Genomic DNA, 21405 nt, shown 5'->3' on the forward strand with positions numbered 1-21405 from the left:
GTTGGGAGCGCACATTGCTGGCTCATGTCCAGTTGCCATCCACCAGTACCCCAAGTTCTTTTCCCATCAGTACTCCTGACTCCTTTTTGGTAGAGCTGTGCTCAATCCTTTCATCCCCCAGCTCATACTGATGGTGGGGACTGCCTCAACCTAAATGAAAGATTGTGGCTTTATTTAACTTTGTGAGATTCTCCTGGGCCCTCTGTTTGTGCCTGCCTAGGTCTCTCTAGATGGCATCCCAACCTCAGGCACTTAGATCACACCTTACAGTTTGGTGTTATCCACAAACTGCTGAGAATGCACTCAATCCCATTCTCAGTGTCACTAATGAAGAGTTTAAACAGTACTGGTTCCAGTACCGACCCCTGAGGGACAGAACTTATCACTGATCTCCATTGAAACATTGAGCCCATTGACCACCACCATCTGGATCATATCTCACAACCATTTCCTTACCCATCAAAGAGTCTACCCATTAAACTCATACAGTTTTCAATTTGGAAATGAGAACGTTGTGGGGTACAATGTCAAAGACCTTACTTAAGTCCAGATAGATGACATCAGCAGCTCTTCTCTTGTCCAGTGATGCAGTAACACCATCAAACTTTGACTTTAGGTTTGTAAAAGTTGCTCAAACCAGACCACCCTTCCTTAGGAAAGTGACATTCAGAGAAGTCATAGCAGACTTCTGCAACAGGCAAAGGAAAACAGAGAAAGCAGGATCTCATACAAAGCATGGCTTTTCTCATGGGTGCGGATGAACAGGATGAAGCTGTGAGATCAGCTTTGCTCATTTCTCTGTCTGCCTAAGTCTGCCACAGAGCCAAGCCCCACTCACAGCTGAGTCACCCAGAAGATGTCAAGTACACAGTGATATCAAACCCAGAAAACATGGTTGTTTTCCACCACACATGGTGTGTCAATGATTTCCTAGAAGGAAGATTTTGCCATACAATGTGTATGAAAAATGGCAGTTCAGCTGAAGAAAATGTAACTAAAAACTTTATCTATAATTAAATGTGAATGCCTGAGTGAGCACTGAATTGTTTTTCACATTTTTTTCCAGCTCCGATCTCTTTTAATTCCCTCTGTAGCCTTTTCCAGTTCTAACTGGAATGGAGACCAAAAAAAAAAACAAAACAAACAAACAAAAAAAACAAAACAAACAAACAAAAAAAACCCTATGAAGATCTTTTACTGGATTTGCTAATATTATCCAGCATTTATCAAATATAGCTAATCAACAATAATGTCAGGTATATAGACAGTGTGGCTTTATAATGACTCTGGTTTTAAACCACTCTGCTGTTGCTGTTGGAAAGAAGAGTGGTGAATACCTTCATGTATTTCTGTATTTCCTACTCATGCAGGCTCTAGCCCAAACATTCCTGACATTTTCCTTAGCACTTTTGTGTCTTGTCTGAAAACAGACAGCTGCAGTACAGTCACAAGACATTTTCTGCCCTGTTTTGCCTTCATAGTAAAGCAATACATGAAAACAGAGACAAGAAAGATGTCATGAACATTTTGTCTGAAATATCTCTCAATTGATATGTTTCGTGCTCCCTGTGGCAGTCTGTTTCTAACTAGAAGTGAGCAGCTGCTTTCAAGGAAATAAAAAGCACAAGACTGCTCACCAAGCAGCATTGACGGAGACTTCAGTTCTGGCTGTTGAGAGGCTTTATTGGCAAAGCCCAAGCCTCCTGGAAGCATCAACTGCTACAGTTGCTTTCTACTTTTACTAATGTAAGGGAACTGGGAAGGAGTTGATGCTCAATCAGTGTTGCTCAGTCAGACAACAGATTTGTACTGCGCCCCGTCATCAACGACCTGGAAGAAGGCACAGAGTGCACCTTCAGAAAGTTCACTGGTTGTACCAAATTTGGTGGAGTAGCAGACATAACAAAGGACTGTGATGCCATTCAGAGAGACCTCAACAGGCTGCAGCAATGGGCAGAGAACAACATCATGAAGTTCAACAAGGGCAAGTGCATAGTCCTACATCTGGGAAGGAATAACAGCATGCATCTGTACAGGCTGGCGACTGACCTACTGGAAAGCAGCTCTGCAGAAAAGGACCTGGGTGTCCTGCTGAACAGCAGGTTGGTCATAAGCCAGCAGAGTGTATTCATGGCAAAGAGGGTCAATGGCATCCTGGAGTGCATTAAAACCAATGTGGCCAGGAGGGCAAAAGAGGTGATACTCTCCCTCTGCTCAGCCCTGGCGAGGTCAAATACAGAGTAGTGTGTGCAGATCTGGACTTCCCAGTACAAGAAAGATGTGGAGCTCCTAAGGCAAATGAAAGAGAGGGCTACAAAGTTGATTAAGGGGCTAGAGTGTCTCTTCTATGAGGAAAGACTGAGGGACTTGAGGAAGGTAAGCCTGGAGAAGAATAGACTGAAGAAGGATCTAATCAACGTGTATAAATATCTTAAAGGAGGGTGTCAACAAGATGGGATCAGGCTGTTTTCAGTGGTGCTGGGTAAAGGGACAAGAGGCAGTGGGCTTATACTGAAACACAGGAAGAAAAAACTTACATGGCACATAAAAAAACTTATGGCACATAAGAAAAAACTTCACTGTATGGGTGACAGAGTACTGGAACAGACTGTCCAGAGAGATTGTGGATTCTTCTGCTCTGGAGATATTCGAAACACACAGTGTGCTTTAGGTGACCCTGCTTGAAGCAGGGAGTTTGGACTAGATGATCTCGAGTGGTTCCTTCCAAACTCAACCATTCTGTGATTCTGTGATTTTGTTACAGGAGCAGTAAGGCTGAGCTGATTGTCCTGCAGATGCACCATTCAGATCCACTCTTCCAGACTGCAAATAAGGTTTTGTCAGAGATTCTTTCAAAGACTGCTACTTATCCTTTTTAAGATTTCACTGAAGCCTTGGGAGCAGTTTCAGTTACTGTTTGGTCATTTTTCAACCACCATATTTTTAAGAGACAATATTCCTTGTGAAATAAGTAATAGTGTTTTTTGAAATATTTATTTTGAAATAATCCCCTAAAAACTTACAGCATAAATTTTGCTTGTCAACAGCAGTCACATAGAGAAGTAATTCAACAAGATGAGTAGTAGTTATGAACCTCAGCATAAGAAGAGTCCCTTTCAGCTTGTTAAAAAGGAAGAAAAATGTGCACTCAGCAGAAGATTTTGTTCCACTATTGTCTTGACAGTTTGATAGCTCTGTCCTGACAGTTATCTTGTGAACAACCTTGTAGCTTGTGATCCTAAAACAAGTAACAGAAAAAAACAAAGCCTGGCAAGCTGCTAAGGTTCATCTATGTATGCAAAGGGCAAGGTACTTGATGAATCTGACGCAGAACAGAGGGCATCTGTTTTCAGCATTAGCCATCACTGAAGACAACAGAATTGCACAAACCAAAGCACTTACATTTTCACATTTTTTTTGTTTTTATTAGCTTGAAGAAAGACTCAAGCTAATAAAACAGACATTCATCCAGGACAGAGGCTTATTGCAGCTGCAGCCCTCTGAGCAGGACCAAGGGTTTGTCTTGCCACTGCTGACTAGTAACTACTGAAGATACAGGCAAAACACAAGATACGATCCTCATCTTAACCACAAACAGACAAAAGAAACGGGTCAGGTTGTGATGACCCATCACAGAACAGGGAAACAGGGGCACCATCAAAACCAAGCAGCTGCAAGCCTGAAGTGGGCCTCGGATTCGCATTTCTGCTGGGCATAAAGGCCCAGGCTGCCCACGTGGCCAGGGATGCCCCGCTTCCTCTGAAGACTGGGTGAGCGATTCGCATTCTTACACACGTTTCCAGTCTAGATCATGATTTCTGTATTTGCACGTGCAGAATTAAGATCTGACCCACTCCGAAGAGGGTCCAGGTGATTAGAACAAACGCTTCACTGCCCGGTGACTTGTTTCTCCCTGTAGAGTCAGGTGGCAATTAACAAAATGTAACTAACAAAGTTCTTAGCTTTAGCGAGTAAGTGCAATCCTGAGACATGGTGTTAAGGACGTTTTGTGTTAAAATGCTATGTTTCAAGGTACGCTTCCAACCTTGGCTACTCGGGCTTGTTCACGAGACAAATCAGATTTCATTCAAGTATCTGTTCCAGATGTCTGGTTTTAAGAAAGATTTATGTTATCAGAAGAGGATTGGATGCTGTCATCCCTCAGTTGCCTTCTCACTCTTTAGCTGCAGATGTGTGCTTTCATAGGGCAGAGAACAGGCTTTGCTCTCAGCACCTGAGTGCTGAGTTTTACGGAAACACAACTGCACGACTCTACCATTTGGAGAATAATGACTAGAACAACAAGATACCCTGAAGTTATCAGTGTTCAGGTCAGGTAAAAATCTATGTTCTCTTAAGGTCAGCTGAAATGAAGAACAGAAAGTAGAAAGCATGGGTTTGAGACTTTTTTGGTTTTGTTGTTGCTGTCAGAACCAACCCGGAGATCAAATTGGTTCTGACACCATTCTTAACCATAACATCAATGGCATTTTCAATCTAGTATCTCCTAAATTATTTGTCTTGTCAATGCTGGACAAGTACCTGGGAAGCAGCAACCCTGCCGTACATACCGAATGGGGGATGCAATCTTTGGTCTCAGAACCGGAGTGCTGAATTTTATTGAAACACAACTGCAGGACACTACCATTTGGACTTCCCATTGAATTTCCCAGTAAAGTAGACCTTTACGTATGGACCGTGAGCGTTATTTCCTCTTGAGCCATCCCAAAGGAATTCATGAATCTTACTTGCACCCACTCCCCGCAAGTGGCATGCAGCACTCAGGCATTTGGAAGCTGATAATGGAAGATATTCCAGGAAAGCGCCTGCAAAGGAGAATGCTGACAGAAGAGCGATGAGTTGAAAAGGCATTCCTGAAGCAAGACGAGGGGAAGGCCAAACCCAATTTCTACGCAACACATTAGTGAAAATGCTACAGGTTAATGCTGAAGAAACAGAGGAAACAGATGAACAATTAGAGTTGATTTAATCGGAGAAAAAGAAAGACCTGTGCGTTAGCGTCAAATGTGAAGCATAAATGGTGGACAGGAGTGAAGGGCAAGATACGGTAAATCAGAAACAGGGAAAAGGGGTAATATCTCAAACATGGGTGGGGGCAGTGGGGGCGGGCAGCCCATGGCGACGTCCCCAAGCCACGGACTGTGACATCATTGAGCGACAGACTGTGACTGCTTAGCCCTCACTGCTCATAGTGGGGTGCCGCCAGAGCCTGGCTCAGTCTGGCTCGTTCCTGGACCGTGCTGAGCAGCTCTGCGAGGCTTTGAAGGTCGAGCAAGGTTTTGGCTGTGCTGTGCTGGGTCGTGCCTGGGGCTGCTTGCAGCATCTCAGTGCCTGACCCCGCAGCATCGCTTCTGTTTCCCTGGCCCTGCCCCGTGCAGGCAGCCAGGGCCCTGCAGAGTGCACCCGCAGCAGCGGAGGTGAGTGGTGCTGGGACGCCTGGGGTCCTTCAGGGGAGCCGCGGGGAGCCTGGCCCTGTGTCAGCAGGGAGCAGCAGACGGCCCAGTCATGGGCTTGGGAGGGCTTCCTGCTGAGGGCTGCCAATGGCTTTCACACCCTGGGACAGCGAGTGACTGTGACCTCCCTTCCTCTTGCAGAGTGCAACACCACCGCTGCAGCTCCGGCGAAGGAGAACAACTGGTCATCCTCAGTTCTCCCAGCCCGCTGCAGCGAGAAAGCCATGGCCGCAGAAGAGGCATGGACATGCTCCATCTGCCGCGATGTGCGACAGGACGTCGCCTACGCCGTTCCATGCAATCATATGTTCTGCCTCGGCTGCATCCAGCGGTGGGCGAGGCTGAAGGACAGCTGCCCGCTGTGCAGGACGGCCATGAACACCATCCGAGTCTCCGTGCGGGGAGACAATGAGTACGTGGAGTGCATCGTCTCCCCGCCCGCAGTGCCAGTGCCCGTCGGCTTTGGCACCACCACCGGCCCCAGCGGCACTGCGGCATCTGCTCCACCGTCTGCACCACCGTCCCCTGAGCCCATGGCCGTGGAGCAGGAGAGAGTGGGCGGCCTCCTGCCAGAGGTCTGGGCGGCACTCTTCAGGGAGAGACAAGACATCCTCGACCCGGTGCTGCCCTGGCTGGAGCAGGAGTTACGTCACCACGGGGAGCAGCGCTGGTGGAAGATCAACTGGCTGAAAAGCATGATCCTGGCATTCCTGTGCCAGGTGGGGCCGGACAGGGACATCCTGGTGCAGTGCACAGAGCACGCCCTGGGGCCCATCACCGCACCGCTCATCGACGCTCTCGTCACAAGCATCGAGAGCTGGTGCGGCCAGCGGGCCCGGAGGTTCCTGGGGCTCGAAGACCCCAGCGCTGCCCAAGAGCAGCAGGACGGGCCCGAAGACCCCAGCGCTGCCCAGGAGCGTGAGGACGGCCCCGCGGCCCCGTCCGGTCCCGCCGCCTCCCCGCATGGGGCCGTCACCCCCAACGCCACACCATCCAGCTGCTCCGTGGGTCCCGACGTGGAGGAGCTCCCCAGCACATCCAGCGGGGCCATCAGCACAGGGCCTGCTGAGGAGCCGGCTCCCGACGCAGCCGGTCCCTCCGAGCAGCTCCGCAGCCGCGGCCCCTCCGCTCGAGGCCGCGGCAGGAAGCGCTCGGCTGGGGGGCCCCGGCGCCCCACAAAGAGGAGGGCCGGCAGCACCCAGCGCGCTCCTCCGCCCTGCAAGAGGCGGCCTCCCCGGTCCCTCTAGCGGGGCTTGTCCGCCCTTCCAATAAAAGATAAAATCGTAAAAGCACGCGTTGTTTCCAGTGTCCATCTTTTGGGACGATTCACCCTTCACGCACACGCCCGTACCCCCAACACTGTGCCACGCGAGAGCCAGTGCTCTCAGCACCCTTACTGCTCTTTTCAAATACCTGAAAGTTGACCTCAGCATAAGCAGGGTTGGGCTCTCCTTGCTGGTGACAGGATGAGGGGAAATGGCCTCAAGTTGTGCCAGGGGAGGTTCAGTCTGGATATCAAGAAAAACATGCTTACATTTCATCTTGGAACTTTTGCAATATTCTCGCAGAGTGGCAACTTTATTTCAAACAATCTATAGTCATGATCTTTTTTCTAGCACAAGAAAACACTGATCTCGGGGTGCCAGTTTTGTTTACTCTTGTCCTAAATTTAATCCTCTCTACGCTCAGACATAATTCTGCATGAAAACAAGTCATTGTTACTTGCTGGTTTAAATAAACTGACATCAGAGAAGACAAGAAAGCCCAGACAGGATTCATCTGAGGGCTCGTTAGCTAGCTCCACGCATTTAACTGCAGGGCATCCTTTCCTTCTGCTCAGTAATGAAGGCAGATCACGGTACGTTCCACCTCTCTCCTCCGCCCTTTCAACCTTGCCGGACTGATTGCTTCCTTATGCAAATAAGCAAAAGATTCTCAAGTTCACACTCTCTAAGATTTTGACTATGCAACTCCTGGATCCTTTCTTGAAATGCCAGCTGCCATACAAAGCAGCTTAGCTGGAAAGAGAAACTTTTGCTGTTGTTTTATTATGTTGATCAAATGCTGTTAGATTTGACAATATTTAACTCGCCTATGTTAGCCAGACGTGTGATATCTAAATGGGGAAAGCAAACGTGGTTTAAAAATCAATACTATCAGATGTATCTGCATGCATGTGTCAGCAGTTTACGGGCTGGTTCGGCCCGGTTCCGTGACTAGCGGGGCGGAGGGATCTGCAGATCTGCGCCTCCGGAAAAGGGAACAGGGGACCCCAAAATAATTAAAAAGAGCAGCAACAATCTGAGGAGAAACATACTAATTTACTAAATACAGTATCGGAATGTAAGATAACACACTATAATACAATATAATTAAAACTGAAGCTACTAAATCAAATATAATGAGAGAGAGAATGTCCAGAAGGTGGATAGGCCGCACCACAACACTGAGGTGAGATGCGCAGTCCAGTTGAGCAGCAGGGGACGGGAGAAGAACTGTACCAGAAAGCTATGCCAGTACATTTGCATCAATGTATGGCAGAGGAGAAAGAAGACCCCTTATAAATGAACTGATTAATAAACCTCTGACATTCTTGGCAGAGAATACGGGCAAGAGCTGCTTTTTAGTTTTTAGAACAAATCCCTCTCTGCTCTCGGACAGACTCGGATAAACTCGGGTAAGTTTATCAAAAAAGATAAAGGGAAAAGAAAAAGGGAGAGTAGGTGCTCACTGAAAACTTGACCTTGAAAGTCTAGGTGGACTGCCAGTATTCTGGGATATTTGTAAACGTTGAGCACTGCTATCTTGCTTCTGTAAAGAGAAAAAATGCTTTCTCTTCTAAAATTGCCTTTCAAGGGTCTGCATACAATGTGGCATACAACTCCACAGGGAGCTGTTAATTTTACTGAACTTGGGATTTTTAAGCAGGCTCCCAGTCCCTCCTTTGAATCCTTTATGCAGTTTTTGAATGCTCATCTGATCACATTGTCAATCTCCCTGAATGTACTTCTCATCATTTCACTCAGTATTTGTATTTGTCATATTTTGAGGAAGCCTTCCCCAAAACCAGAGAGTACTGAGTGGCAGGGAGTGTGGAGAGGCTTGGGAGAGACCTTAGAGAGACGGACAGCATGTGGTCCTCTGCCAATTATATGAGGTAACCTTCTATTAATCAGAAGGACCCTGAAGCACAGAGAGGTAAGAGGCTGAGCTGTTGGAACTGAGAAGTATAAGCATCAGTGCCAATGGGCAAGAAAAACTACTTCTGTATCTTACTCTTATAGCCATATTTCTCAGTAATTAACACTCCTGCCACTTGGTTGATCTGCCTGCTGCACTGATGCAGCCACCAGCAAACAGAATTCATGCATCCTGCTGCATGGAGGAAACAACTGCTGCCATTGTGGTTTCCACTGATGTCCTCTGCCCCACCAGCCAGATCCTACACTCACACTCACTCTAGTAGATGCCTGAGAGTGAACTGGGCAGAAAAGCAAATGGCATCCGCTCTTCAACACTGATATTTCTTGCAAGCCCAATCAACTAGTGCCTTCTTCTACTCCATCCAAAGTAGTAAATAGCAAAGAATATATAGAAAATTGTTTATCTCCTAAATAATTATTGTGTCAGTGCTGGACAAGTACCTTGGAAACTGCAACCTTGGCTGTACATACTGAATGGGGAGTGCAACAATAGGGCATCCCCACAGAAAGGCATGTGTGTTCTGGCTGATTGTAAGCCGAACACGAGGCAGCCGTGTGCCCTGGAACCCAAACGGCTAACTGTACCCTGGGGTGCAGCAGGCCCAACGCTGCCACCAGGTGAGGTGAGGGGCTGCCCCTTCTGCTCTGTGCTGTATGGCCTCACCTACAGCACTGTGTGGAGTTGGACTCAATGATCTTTTAGAATCATCAGAATAATAAAGGTTTTAAAAGACTGGTACAGTCACCAACCCATCACTACCATACCCACCAAGAATCCCTTCCAACTCAGGATATTCTGTAATTCTATAACTCTATCACTTTCTATATTGTTGAAACAGTGATAGACCTAATGCTAGTGTGAGATGTCACGTAGCAGTAAAATCAATTCTCTTGGTTTAGCTGTTCTCATTAACTAGATCTGAGTGGCTCCTTGCTTCAGGTGTTAATGAAGATTTTTGCTTAGCTCTCCACTGCATGAGGAGCCTCAGTGCCTAACTCTGGATTCCCAAATGTTACCCAGCAACACAGTAGTTTGCATACCGTAGTTGTAAACACACCTGTGGGACTATGTATATATTAATTATTGAAGGAAATATATTAATTACTGAAGAAAGGCATAAGCTAAATTGATCCACCTGCCATTAATCAGAGCTAAAATAACCAGAGTCACTGAATTTAGCAGTCTGCCTGCCTGATTTGAGATGGATTAGACTGTTGTGACAGAGACAAAAAGAACTCAACTTCTGATAATCAACCCCTTAAATAAACTATTACTTTATATTCATTGACACACATCAAAGAACCAGAGATAGACTGTTGGAGACTGACTTTTTTATCTTTGCACTGAACCCACGGTGGCTTTTGAAATTCATCTGAAGTAACCCACATAGTCACACAGTAACTCTGGCCTGAAATGTCCCTGGGTCACCTTGCAGGGCACTGAGAGATGTGGTTTAGTGAGCATGGTGGTGGTGGGCTGATGGCTGTCATACAAGATGGTGCAATGCTGTTAAGTTTGCTAATGCTCATTGATGGATAGCCCTGTAATTGGCTTAGAAAAAAAGGAAGAATCTGTGCCCCTGTAATGATGTACTGACCTCCTTATACCAGGCAGATATGGAAACTGTGCTTGGATCCACCGACAGCTTGTGACCAAGGCAAGGAGCTAACTGAGCATGCATGAAGACTAGGTTCAGCCAGCAAACACAAGCAAGGAATGCTACTAACTTCACCCAGAGGGTCTCAGGAGCACTGCCACAAAAAGACTGAGCATGTGCAAGGAAGCGGAACCCTATGGTAATCATTTGGGGGGAACTACTGAATAGACATCTTCTGCCTGGGAAAACGTTTGCATATGTAAAACCTGTCTATCAGAGGCGCTTTGTACCAGCTATGCATGATCAGGTGGAAGGATCCTGCACATAGCAAGGGGATTTAAACTGATCATCGTGGTCCTTTTCAATCCTGGCCATTCTATGATTCTACGATCCCCTCATGCATCCAGCGCCAAGAATAAAGACTGTTTCCTAACACAGCAGCTTGAGTCATAGAGGGCTTCCTGATCGACCGATTAACGGTGTGAGTTGGCCTACATGACCTGCGCACGTCGGTCCATCCTCAGCCTCTCCTGCGCCCACACCGCCTCCCACCTCCCGCCTCGCAGCGCCGATGAACGCGCGCAGCGCCGATAGCGAGCGGCTCACAGCACAAGATGGCGGCAGCGCACAGCGCGCGCCTTCGCCCCGCCCCGCCCCGCGCTGCCCGCCGCCGCTCCCGACGTGCCCCGCGTCCCCGCCCCACCGCCGCCGCCGCCGTCTCCGCCGCCGCAGGGGGATCGCTGCGCCGCGATGGCGCTGGAGGTGCGGCGCATGGAGGGCGACGTGGAAGACGGCGAGCTCTCCGACTCGGACTCCGAAATGCCCGGCGCCGGCTCCCCCAGGGAGCGGCAGCAGGTGAGTAACGGGAGGCGGTGGCGAGGCGGGCTCCAGGTGGGGCCCGGCCTCCTCCCTCCCCGCTGCCGGAGGCCAGCCGGGAGAACGGGCGGTTGCGGGCCTGCTGGCGGCGGATTGCCGCGCCGGGCCCGGGGCTGTGCGGGTCGGGCCTGGCCGTGCGGGTGAGCCCTTCCCGCTGCGTGGCCCCGCTGGCCGTGCCGTGGCCCCGGCGGGGCGGGCTGGCTCCCGTGGCTCTGAGGAGCCGGATGTGGTGAGGAAGGAGAACGCCGGGTGTCCCGGTTCGGCCTCACACGAACAATAGGGACGAAGCGTTTGTCCGCACCTGGCAGCGATGGGTAACGGCCGCCGCCGTGCTGTGAATGTACTGCTCTCACCCGTAAACTGCTGTTTATGGTTCTGTTTCTTCCCGAGGCCTAAGAGCTTCCACGTTAAGACGTGTTATAATATTTGGCTTCGTCTGCTCTCGCTTCCCTAATAGGAAGGGAAGAAACGGTGCCATACCTGTGGTGAGATAATTAAAAATGGATTTTAACCTCTGATTGAAGGAAGTCTGATCTTAAAGATCTTAGGGTAGCATATAATAAGAAATCAACCAGGGGGAAATGAAATTAACAGTAAAAAAAAAAAAATTACTGTATGGCATAGACAGCACGGCCAGAAGTTCCCTGCAATGGTAGTATCAGAATTCTGGCCTGCGTAACCTGTGATGTCTCTGCAGGTGATGCAGATTTGAGCAGGCTTGGCTTTTTGTTTAGTGTGCCAGTCAGAATGATGGGGAATGTTTTTTGGAGCAGTAAGACTTGTTTGTAAAGCATTTTAAAACCTTTAGGGTTTTGTTTTTGCCCTGTTTAATAATGGCCACAGTGAGTCAGTAGTACTTTGTTTTAAAGCAGAGAGGAAATCTGATTTTAATGTGAGGTATTACCATTAAATGGTGATGCCTTGTCCTTAGTGATCAAAATCACCAGACGCTATTAGCTTTTCAAAGTCTTGAGTAGCATCTGTCCTTAGTTTTTTGTTCTTTTTTTTTTTTCCTATCACATAAATTTCAGGAAAGATTGCTGTGGTTGCACATCACTTGACACCCACTCTCCTTCTGACAGATTAGACTCCAGAGAAAACTTTTAATTTCTCTACTATTATAAGAACTTCCACCAAAGTGTTGTAATAGTTTTCTTTCTTAAAACTACTGTGCACATCTGTCATTGACTGGGCTGGTAATTGTAGTAGCCTTTCTAGTCTCCTTGGGATGCTTACAGAGAACTGCTTGAAATGCCACTAGTCGGGATTAAGAAATTCAAGCTAATGAAATTTTTTGCATGACTTGATGGCTCTCTTTCTTTGCATGAGTAATTGAGTTAATGTATACTTGCTACTTCTTTTCAGAAATCACACGATGGCAGTAATGCGGGCAGACCTTTCCAGAGCAGCATTTCATCAGGTGCACCAGACGTTCCTTATCGGACAACCAAGAGTGTAGATTCAAGTGATGAAAGCTTTTCTGAATCTGATGATGATAGCTGTCTGTGGAAACGAAAACGACAGAAATGTTTCAACTTTCCTCCTGCTAAATCTGAGCCTTTTCCATTTACTCAGAGCCACACGAAACAAACTGCTCTAGGTGGTAAGAAAGTTAACAACATCTGGGGCATGGTGCTCCAGGAGCAAAATCAGGATGCAGTGGCAACTGAACTTGGGATTCTAGGGATGGATGGAAGTATTGACAGGAGCAGGCAGTCAGAGACTTACAATTATTTATTGGCTAAAAAGTTGATGAAGGAAGCTCAGCAAAAGGAGGCAGAGACTTTAGATAAAGAACTGGATGAATACATGCATGATGACAAGAAAACATTGCCAGCAGAAGAAGAAAATGGGCAAGGCTTTCTCAAACGAAAGCGATCTGTAAAAGACAGACTGGGTGAAAGACAAGAAATGAAATACACAGGAAGGTATGAAATAACAGAAGAAGATTCGGAGGAAAGAGTAGCAGATGAAATTGCTTACCGGTAAGCTAGATAATCGTATATCTACTTAAAATATTGGCAAACTGTGGATGGAAAAGAATACCAAAAAAAAAGACCTTGATTTGCTGTCTATGTGATGTGTTGTACTAGACTACAAAAGACATGAATAAGTGCCTTCTGGCTATTTCCAAAATCCTGAAATTAAAATGCAGCATTTTATGTTGTGTCTTTTAGGAGCATACAGTAATGGTCTAACCTTTTTTTCCCTTTTGGGTCAGTCAGGTAGAGATTGATTTTAATGGCTTGGTTTTTTTTAACAATGGCTATCAAAAATACTATTTCTTGTTACTTAGATTTAGTAGTGGCTATTTGAGGAATTATACCATGATTAAAGATGTGAATTTTAAGTTGGTAACTAGTGCACATAAACTGTTGTCACTGTGAAAATGTGGCTAAGTTATAAATCTTTGAAACTGCAGTTGACTTAAGTAGGATAATGTTTTTGAGAGCACCGCTTCTGAAATGTGTGTTTTGTTTACATAGACAGATCATCCTATATTCAGAGACATTTCACTGCTGCTCAAACTAAGATTACTAGATGCTAGCACTGAAAGCAAGACAATATTATGAAGCTTTGCTGCAGTTCTGTGCCAGCCAGTGTTAGAGCTACTGAGCTTGAGTTGTGCACAGAATCATGGGTATTGGAAGGGACCTCTGCAGATTGAGTTCAACCCCTTGCTAAAACAGGCTCCCTACAGTAGGTTACACAGGAAAGTGCCCAGGCAGGTCTTGAGTATCTCCAGAGAAGGAGATTCCAGAACCTTTCTGAGCAGCCTTTTCTAGTGCTCTGTCTCCTCAGAGTAAATTATTTTTTTCTATGTTCAGATGGAACCTCTCATGTTTCAGTCTGTATCCACTGACCTTTGTTTTGTTGCTGGGCACAGTTGAAAAGAGCCTGGCCCTATTCTCTTGACACCTGTCTTTTAGGTATTAATAAGCATTGGTAAGATCCCCTCTGTCTTCTCCAGGCTGAGCAGTCACGGGATCCTCAGCCCTTTTTCATACAGGAGATGCTCCAGGCATCCCTGTAGCCCTCTGCTGGGCTCTCTGTAGGAGTTCGCTGTTTTTCTTGAACTGGGGAGCTCAGAACAGGACACAGTACTCCGGATGTGGCCTCACCAGGGCTGAGTAGAGGGAGAGGATCACCTCTCTTGACCTGCTGGCCATGTTCTTTTTATTGCACACCAAGATTGTCTTGGCCACAAGGACACAGTGCTGGCTCGTGGCCAAATGGACACCCAGTTCCTTCTCTGCAGAGCTCCTTTCCAGCAGGTTAGCCTCCAACCTGTACCGGTGCACACCATCTTATTCTTTTCATGGTGCTGTGCACTGGACTAAGAACTTACTTGTTTTCATGTAAGTTTTTTTCCGAAACCAGTTTGCTGCACAATTTCCTTTGAACCTGCACTGGACTGATAATTTGAGGGAAGAAGGAGCACTGCTACTAACAGGAAGTCTATTTAACTAGCTCTTCAGAGAATTCTAGTTATCTTGAAGTTGGCTGCATCTTTGAGAAACATTTACTGCCTTCCCAGTAACTCACAATTTAGAGCTCATTCCTGTAGATATTTAAGAAATCATTTTATTTCTGAAGCCGTGCCTTCATTGAATTCAGTGAGATTAAACACAAAATACAAAGATAGGTTGATTGGGTAAACATTTGAGAGCTTAAACAATTGTTAAATTGAGAGCTTTAATATTTAGTTTCACATAATCTGTTCTACAAGTGAAGCAGTTGAAACTAGATAGCCTGGTTGTAGATAGTTGTCCACCTTAATGGTGAGGCTGTTTCTGTTGTTATAGCTGTTGTAGTGTGAGTAATTTTGTAGCATGGTAATGTCATTTAAAGCACTTGAGTATGTGGTGGTCTTCAATAAATGTTTATAGTTAATCCAGTATTTTGCCTCCCTCACTTCCCTCCACCCCTGCATTCAGATTTAAAACCATTCTCCTATAGTGCTTGGAACTATGTATCATCAGCTTTGTCATTTAAGGACAAAAAAAAAAAAATTGACCATGACTCTTGCTCTATACAGTTAGGTTTTTATCTGTGGTCTTATACTTTTTTTCCAGTGGAGTACAGATGCTGGCTGAGCAAATAGATGCTGTGTAAGCTGACTTTGTATTCGAACTCTTTATTACAGTTTAGTGTTACACTCCTTTAACGTGTGGCTGGTCTATCATGCAGCAGAATTTCATCTTCTTGCTTCAGAGGTTTATGTAGGGCTTTGCAGTTTCTGATATAGTTTAGCTTTTCACTAATTAGTAGAGGGAAAACAGCCACTCAAATCATTTTTGTTCAGACAAACTTTTAACATGAATGCATGCTTTAGAGATTACTGTCCCTCAAGAAGCTCAATACTGTAAAATTGAGATTTAAGAAGCCACTGAAACACATTTAAGTGTAGAAACTCATTATTAATCGCATAGTTCTGTATCACATAGAATGAATTGCTCATTATGGAAGTGCTGTGGTTGATTTTACTTGAAATTCTACAGACTGAACGTGTTTGTTTTCCCCCTATCTCCTCAAGGCTTTGTGAACCAAAGAAAGATTTAATTGCTCGAGTAGTGAAAATAATTGGAAAGAGAAAATCTATTGAGCTGCTCATGGAAACTGCTGAAGTGGAACAAAATGGTGGACTGTTCATAGTGGTAAGAAAAATGTGATATTGTGGCAGGGGGAGGAGGAAATGCTTTTTATTTACAGAATGTTTGTGTAATTCTATTACATAGCTTTCACATTTGACAGGTTCTTCTAGATTCCATGCATTTTTTTTTTACGGTCTTTCCTTGGGAAGTATATCTCTTGTCTGAGCAATGAAAGTCAATTAGCAATGAATACTATCATAACCCTCTAGCAGAGTCTGAGTAATCAATGAGATGGATGCACCTGGAAATTATTCCACTTCTTGTCCTCAAATCAGTATCTGATTTGCAGTGATAGCATAACAATTACCTGCTTTACCTTGTGATGTTTCCCTCACAACCTTAAGACATTCTGAATCTTGAATAAAAGCTTGTACTTCTGGGATGAAGCTTCTAGTAGATTACTGTGTTAAGACTGGTGGTTGTTCAGCAGCACTGAGCTATCTAGGTTAATCAGCATGCAGTTAGAGGTCAACGTGGTATATTGCAGGCATTCCTAATGTCACTTCCAAAACATAATTCTCAATAGGGAATCTGTTAGCTTTGTTATAAGGCCTGTGAACCAGCAGTGCAGAACTGAGGACAGATTTCTTTTACAAGTCATGGTAAAAATTCTATACATAATGATCAGGTTATCAGTTTCTGTGTGTGTTTTTGTTAAATAGTGAGCTGTGGGGTGAAAGTTGATTGATTGTTTTTTTTAACTTTCATGATTGGAAGGCAGAAGGTAAGTTTTCCAGCCAGTGACCTCTCTTAAAAGCAGTGCGTATTTATGAGGGATTTAAATTATAATCAACAAGTATTCACCAAGAAGATGAAAAGGTACAACTCCTAGTGGCACCTTTGGCTGCAGATCAGTGTATACCATTTGAAAGGTAGATACAGTGTATTGGTTTTTTAATTGAGATTTTGTGCTACTAGTATGATAAAAATTTTTGGTGTCTGCTCTTTCAAGAAAAGGTATAAAAATTGAACTTCCCTGTTCTTAAGTTGTTCTAGTCATCTTAAACTTCTGGATTGTGGTGTTTGTTATTTAGTAGAAAAACATTGCCTTTAATAAAGTATCGGGGCATTGGAGTAATAGTTCAACTTTATCTACTGTAAATGATAATTGTAAAATATTCTGATAGTTAGTGTTTATAATTTACAGAGGTTTCAAAGCTGTGTCTGTTCATGCACCAGCATGACACTTCACTGTTGTTCATTTGAAATCTGCTGAAGTGTTGAGCGTGGAACTAACATGTTACAGGGAGAAACTTTTGCCTTGGAAGTAATGCAAGATCCTGCAGATAAACAAATGAGATTTCACATAATTTTATGAAACTAATTTTTGAAAATTTACTAGGCTTTCTTGTTAATAATATTCTGAATATCTGACCTAATATACATGTGTTATTGCAGATGGCTGTGAGAGTATCTGAAATACATAAGTACTTTGTTTTTTCACTGTCAAAATTAAATTTAGTTATGAACAGTTGATATTTCTGTCCAAATGTAGCAAGCTGGTTGTTGACTATATCAGCCATAAACAAAAATTAAAAAATAGCCAGCGCTGTGGTTATGCAACAACTAGAACAGCAGAACTTTGCTGTCTGAATTCAGTCTCAATAGAAAGCATTGTATTTTATGCCATTCTTGTATCAACAATTACATTTTAGTTTTGCTGACATTGCTAATTTTTTCTTTCTCTGTTAAGAACGGTACGAGGAGAAGAACACCAGGGGGTGTTTATTTAAACCTGCTGAAGAATACACCCAGTATCAAAGAAGAACAAATCAAGGTGAAATTGTTACGAGTGCATGTGATTGTCCAAAATTAATTTTGTGGAGGTTTTTTTTTTGCTAGAAAGCTTATGTCTGAATTCTTCTCAAGACTTCTAGCTAGTTTATTATTCCAGAGAAACGCACTTTTCGTATTCAAAATATAAGCAAATAACAGTTCACAAACTGCATTGACTCGTGGCTAAAAGAAACACCACTTATGTATTGCCTGTGAGAAAAAACAGATGAGGAAACTGTAGTGTCTGAAGAATTGCATACTGAATTTTTCATAATTTTTGTATACCTTACAGTAATGTGATTTACAGTTGTATTTCTATTTGGACATTGCTTAATTATACATTAATTTAATAACGTGCTAATAAAATCTTCTTGTCTTATATAGCTTCAGCTGTAGCACCAGACAATACTTTCCCTTTTGCCAGATTATTATCTGAATCTAGTCTTAATTACTCACTGGTCTAATGTGCTCACCACCTAGCTTAGTGATCTTGTAAATATTACTGCCTTTCCTTTCATATAGTCTGAAATGTCTTTTTTTTTGTTTAATTCTTTTAAAGCTGTTTTGCTTTTTCAGCTCACTTGATATGTTAGCCCACCATTTTGTAGTGGGAATTAGAGGTGAATCAGTTTAATCTGGGTTTGTCTGTCAACATATTAAAAAAACAAAAAAAACCAACAATAACAAAACAAACAAACAAACACAACCTTCCATAGCTTACAGTGGTTGCAGATAGTTGTGGATTTGATCATTTTATCTCACTTTCAAGAAAATGTACTGTACAGCCCCTCCTCCATGCCTTTATGATTGTGTGCCTTGTTATTCTCTTGTTGATTTTTTGTCAAGTGTTTAATGAGGCAGCAGTTCTTACTCAGTGAACTTGACTGATGGTGTGAGACACCATTTGATGCACAGTTTGCTTAAGATTTCACTGTAGGTTACCTTTAACTGTTTTCTTTCATCTGAACATAAAAGATTTTCTTTGAAAATCAAGAGTGGTGTAGGTTGAAGGAGAGCTTTGCAAGTCCTTTGGTTCAGCCCACCTGCTCAAGCAGGGCTCTACTGGAAGAGATTGCCAAGAACCATGTCAAGATGGCTTCTGATAGGTGGAATTTTCATTTCTTGAAATACCTCTGCCAATGCTCAGTCACTGTCACAATCAAAAAGTGTCAGCCGGTGTTCAGAGGGAACCTTCTGTCTTTGTGCTCATAGCCTCTTATCCTTTCTCTGAGTGCCACTGAGAAGAGCCTAACTCTTCATTTATTTGCACTCTCCTTTCAGGCGTTTATACATAAGATCTCTCCTTCAGCCTTCTCTTCTCCAAGCTTATATCTTAGTGGCCCCTCATGGTAGTCTTTCCAGTCTGTATGTCTTCGGAACTGGGGGGCCCAGAACTGGACACGCTACCTGAGGTGTGGCCTTTCCAGCCCTGAGGAGGGGGAAGGGTTCATTTCCCTGCACCTGCTGGCAGTATTTGACTAAGGCAGCTCAGAACATTATTATCCTTCTTTGTAATAAGTACACACTATTGGCTTCTTGTTCCCCTTTATGTCTACCAGGACCTCCTGGTCCTTTTCTGCCACTATATTTTCTGGGTGGTTGGCCACAAGTATGTCCTTGTGTCATTTGTCTGCAGATGTAGAATCATAGTCATCAAGGTTGTAAAAGACCTCCAAGATCATCCAGTCCAGCTTTCCACCTACCGATATTTTCTCACTCAACCATGCCGTTTAGCTTCGCATTTCTTTTCGAACTTTGTGAAATGAAGTCTGGATGAGGAGCTACGACATATGGTTTAGTAGCTTGTGTTAGTAATGGTAATAGGAAGGTGGTTAGACTAGATGATCTTCTATATCCTAGGTCCTTTCCAACATTATGATTCTATGAAATTGCTGTCAGTCCGTTTCTCCAGACTGCTGAAATTCCTTTGGATGGCACCAGCATGGTACTGGTATATCAACCACTCCCAGTTTTGTTCATCTGCATGCTTGGAATGAAAAATTTAGTGTTGCTTACATAATAGTTTCAAATCAAACTAAGTGCAATCTGTACTCGTACTCTGAATAATGTGAATGTTCGTTATTATTGAGCAGTATTAGAAGTTAAAAGGATTTTTGCTTGATGTTTTCTTCAGGAAATTAATGTCTTTTTTTTTTTAATTCATTCAAGGAAATATTCTATCTGGAAAACCAAAAGGAATATGAAAACAAAAAAGCTGCTAAGAAGAGAAGAATACAAATTCTGGGAAAGAAGATGAAAAAAGCCATTAAAGGGCTCAACCTGCAAGAATATGATGATGCGTCTCGTGAGACTTTTGCTAGTGACACAAACGAAGCTCTGGCTTCTCTGGATGATTTGCAGGATGGGCATCATGAAACCAAGATGGAACATGACGATATTATAGAAATTGATAATGCTCATGATTTGGAGATCTTTTAGATACTAATGATAACAAAATCTCTATAAAACGTATTAAACAAACTTTTAAAATTATACCATACCTTTTTGTTTTCATAAATCGCAGAAACATGGAAAATATTTGATAAAGAAAAAAATGGCATAGTTCATAGCTAAGTTTAACATCATGAAATATGTTAACTGTCTTATTATTTGTTTGCTGAGTCCTCAAAAATTGATAAGATCTTTCTCGATAACAGTTCTGCATCAGTGTTCTGTAGGAAAGCTGTTTTAGCCACATGTTAATTTTAGTAATTAACAGCTCTAACAAAAGAAATCCAGCTTAATCTGCTGAAGCTGACAAAGTTGCCATTAAGTAGGGGATGTTCCTGATTACACTTGAACAGAAACACAGTAACAGAAAAGTTACTCTTGATGTAAAAGATTGTGATGTTATTTAGACTGTGTGCTGGCAAGAATAGCAATGTTTATATGATTAAGACCTGTAAAATGAGATTAATTTGTGAAATTAACTGCATTTTAATGTTGGCAATCTTTGAAGAACAATCTTGTAAATAGGTACTGCTGAGCAATGTATGTTTTAAATTTCTGCAGTTTATTCCATTTAATAATAGTGGTTTGAGCTTCCTAGCTATTCTACCTAAACTTTTTCTATGAATAAACATACACAAAATACACATCTCTTTGTTCTAAAATACAGCTCTTTCTGATTAGAGAGATTGTATTAATGTGTTTGAGTGTCTTTATACCCTACATGCAGGTATAAACATTGCAGTTCTTGTTTCCAAGCTTTTTCGTGGTAGACTGAAGTAATGTGCAGCTTGCAGGAATTAAAGTTTATGTTTGCTGAATTTTTAGAGAACAAGTTATGTAAAAGATAACTTCTACTTGACACAAAAGACCTTTTGAAGTTCAAAGATAATGTTTTGGCTGTAACTGAAGAAAGTTTGTGACATTGATATGTATATGTTTACTTTGTCACTATTGAATTGTGTTTTCTGTGAATAGACACGTTATTTTGTAGTATAAAATACTGTTGTCATTTAACTGGGCAGGCAGTGAAGTACCACACAGATGTTTTCTCACTACTGTGTCCAGGGGAACTGGTGAGAGAATCAGAGGAGGAAAAAAAAAAAAAAAAAAAGGTAAAACTCATGGATTGAGATAAATGTAACATACTAAGACAGAAAACTAAGGGAAAATAGTAGTAATTATAATCATATGTATTTTTCAGTACAAATGATGCACAACACAATTGCCACCCACTGGCTGATTTCCATCCAATCCCTAAGCAGCAGCTGTCCCCATCCCTGCCCCTTGTCCCAGCCAGCTTCCCCATTTTTGCAGTTCTGCATGGTTTCATCTGGTATGGAATATCCCTTTGGCCAGTCTGAGCCCAGCCATT

The 21405-nt window shown here is 43.5% G+C and overlaps 2 protein-coding genes across 2 annotated transcripts; both read left to right on the forward strand.

Moving 5' to 3' along the window:
- Positions 1–3554: 3554 nt before the first annotated feature.
- On the forward strand, positions 3555–8101 carry LOC116238196 (uncharacterized). The gene is made up of 2 exons (XM_031607753.2): positions 3555–5438; positions 5616–8101. The coding sequence occupies exon 2, from the start codon at positions 5699–5701 to the stop codon at positions 6719–6721; it is 1023 nt and encodes a 340-aa protein (XP_031463613.2). The 5' UTR covers positions 3555–5438; positions 5616–5698; the 3' UTR covers positions 6722–8101.
- A 2845-nt stretch (positions 8102–10946) lies between these two features.
- Positions 10947–20677, forward strand: PHAX (phosphorylated adaptor for RNA export). Its single transcript, XM_031607744.2, has 5 exons — positions 10947–11130; positions 12517–13136; positions 15689–15809; positions 17500–17583; positions 19752–20677. Exons 1-5 carry the CDS (start codon positions 11026–11028, stop codon positions 20019–20021), a joined length of 1200 nt encoding a protein of 399 aa, XP_031463604.1. The 5' UTR covers positions 10947–11025; the 3' UTR covers positions 20022–20677.
- Positions 20678–21405: the final 728 nt, after the last annotated feature.

This window comes from Phasianus colchicus, chromosome Z (genome assembly GCF_987193195.1).
Source record: "Phasianus colchicus chromosome Z, bPhaCol1.hap1.1, whole genome shotgun sequence".
Taxonomy (NCBI): Eukaryota; Metazoa; Chordata; class Aves; order Galliformes; family Phasianidae; genus Phasianus; species Phasianus colchicus.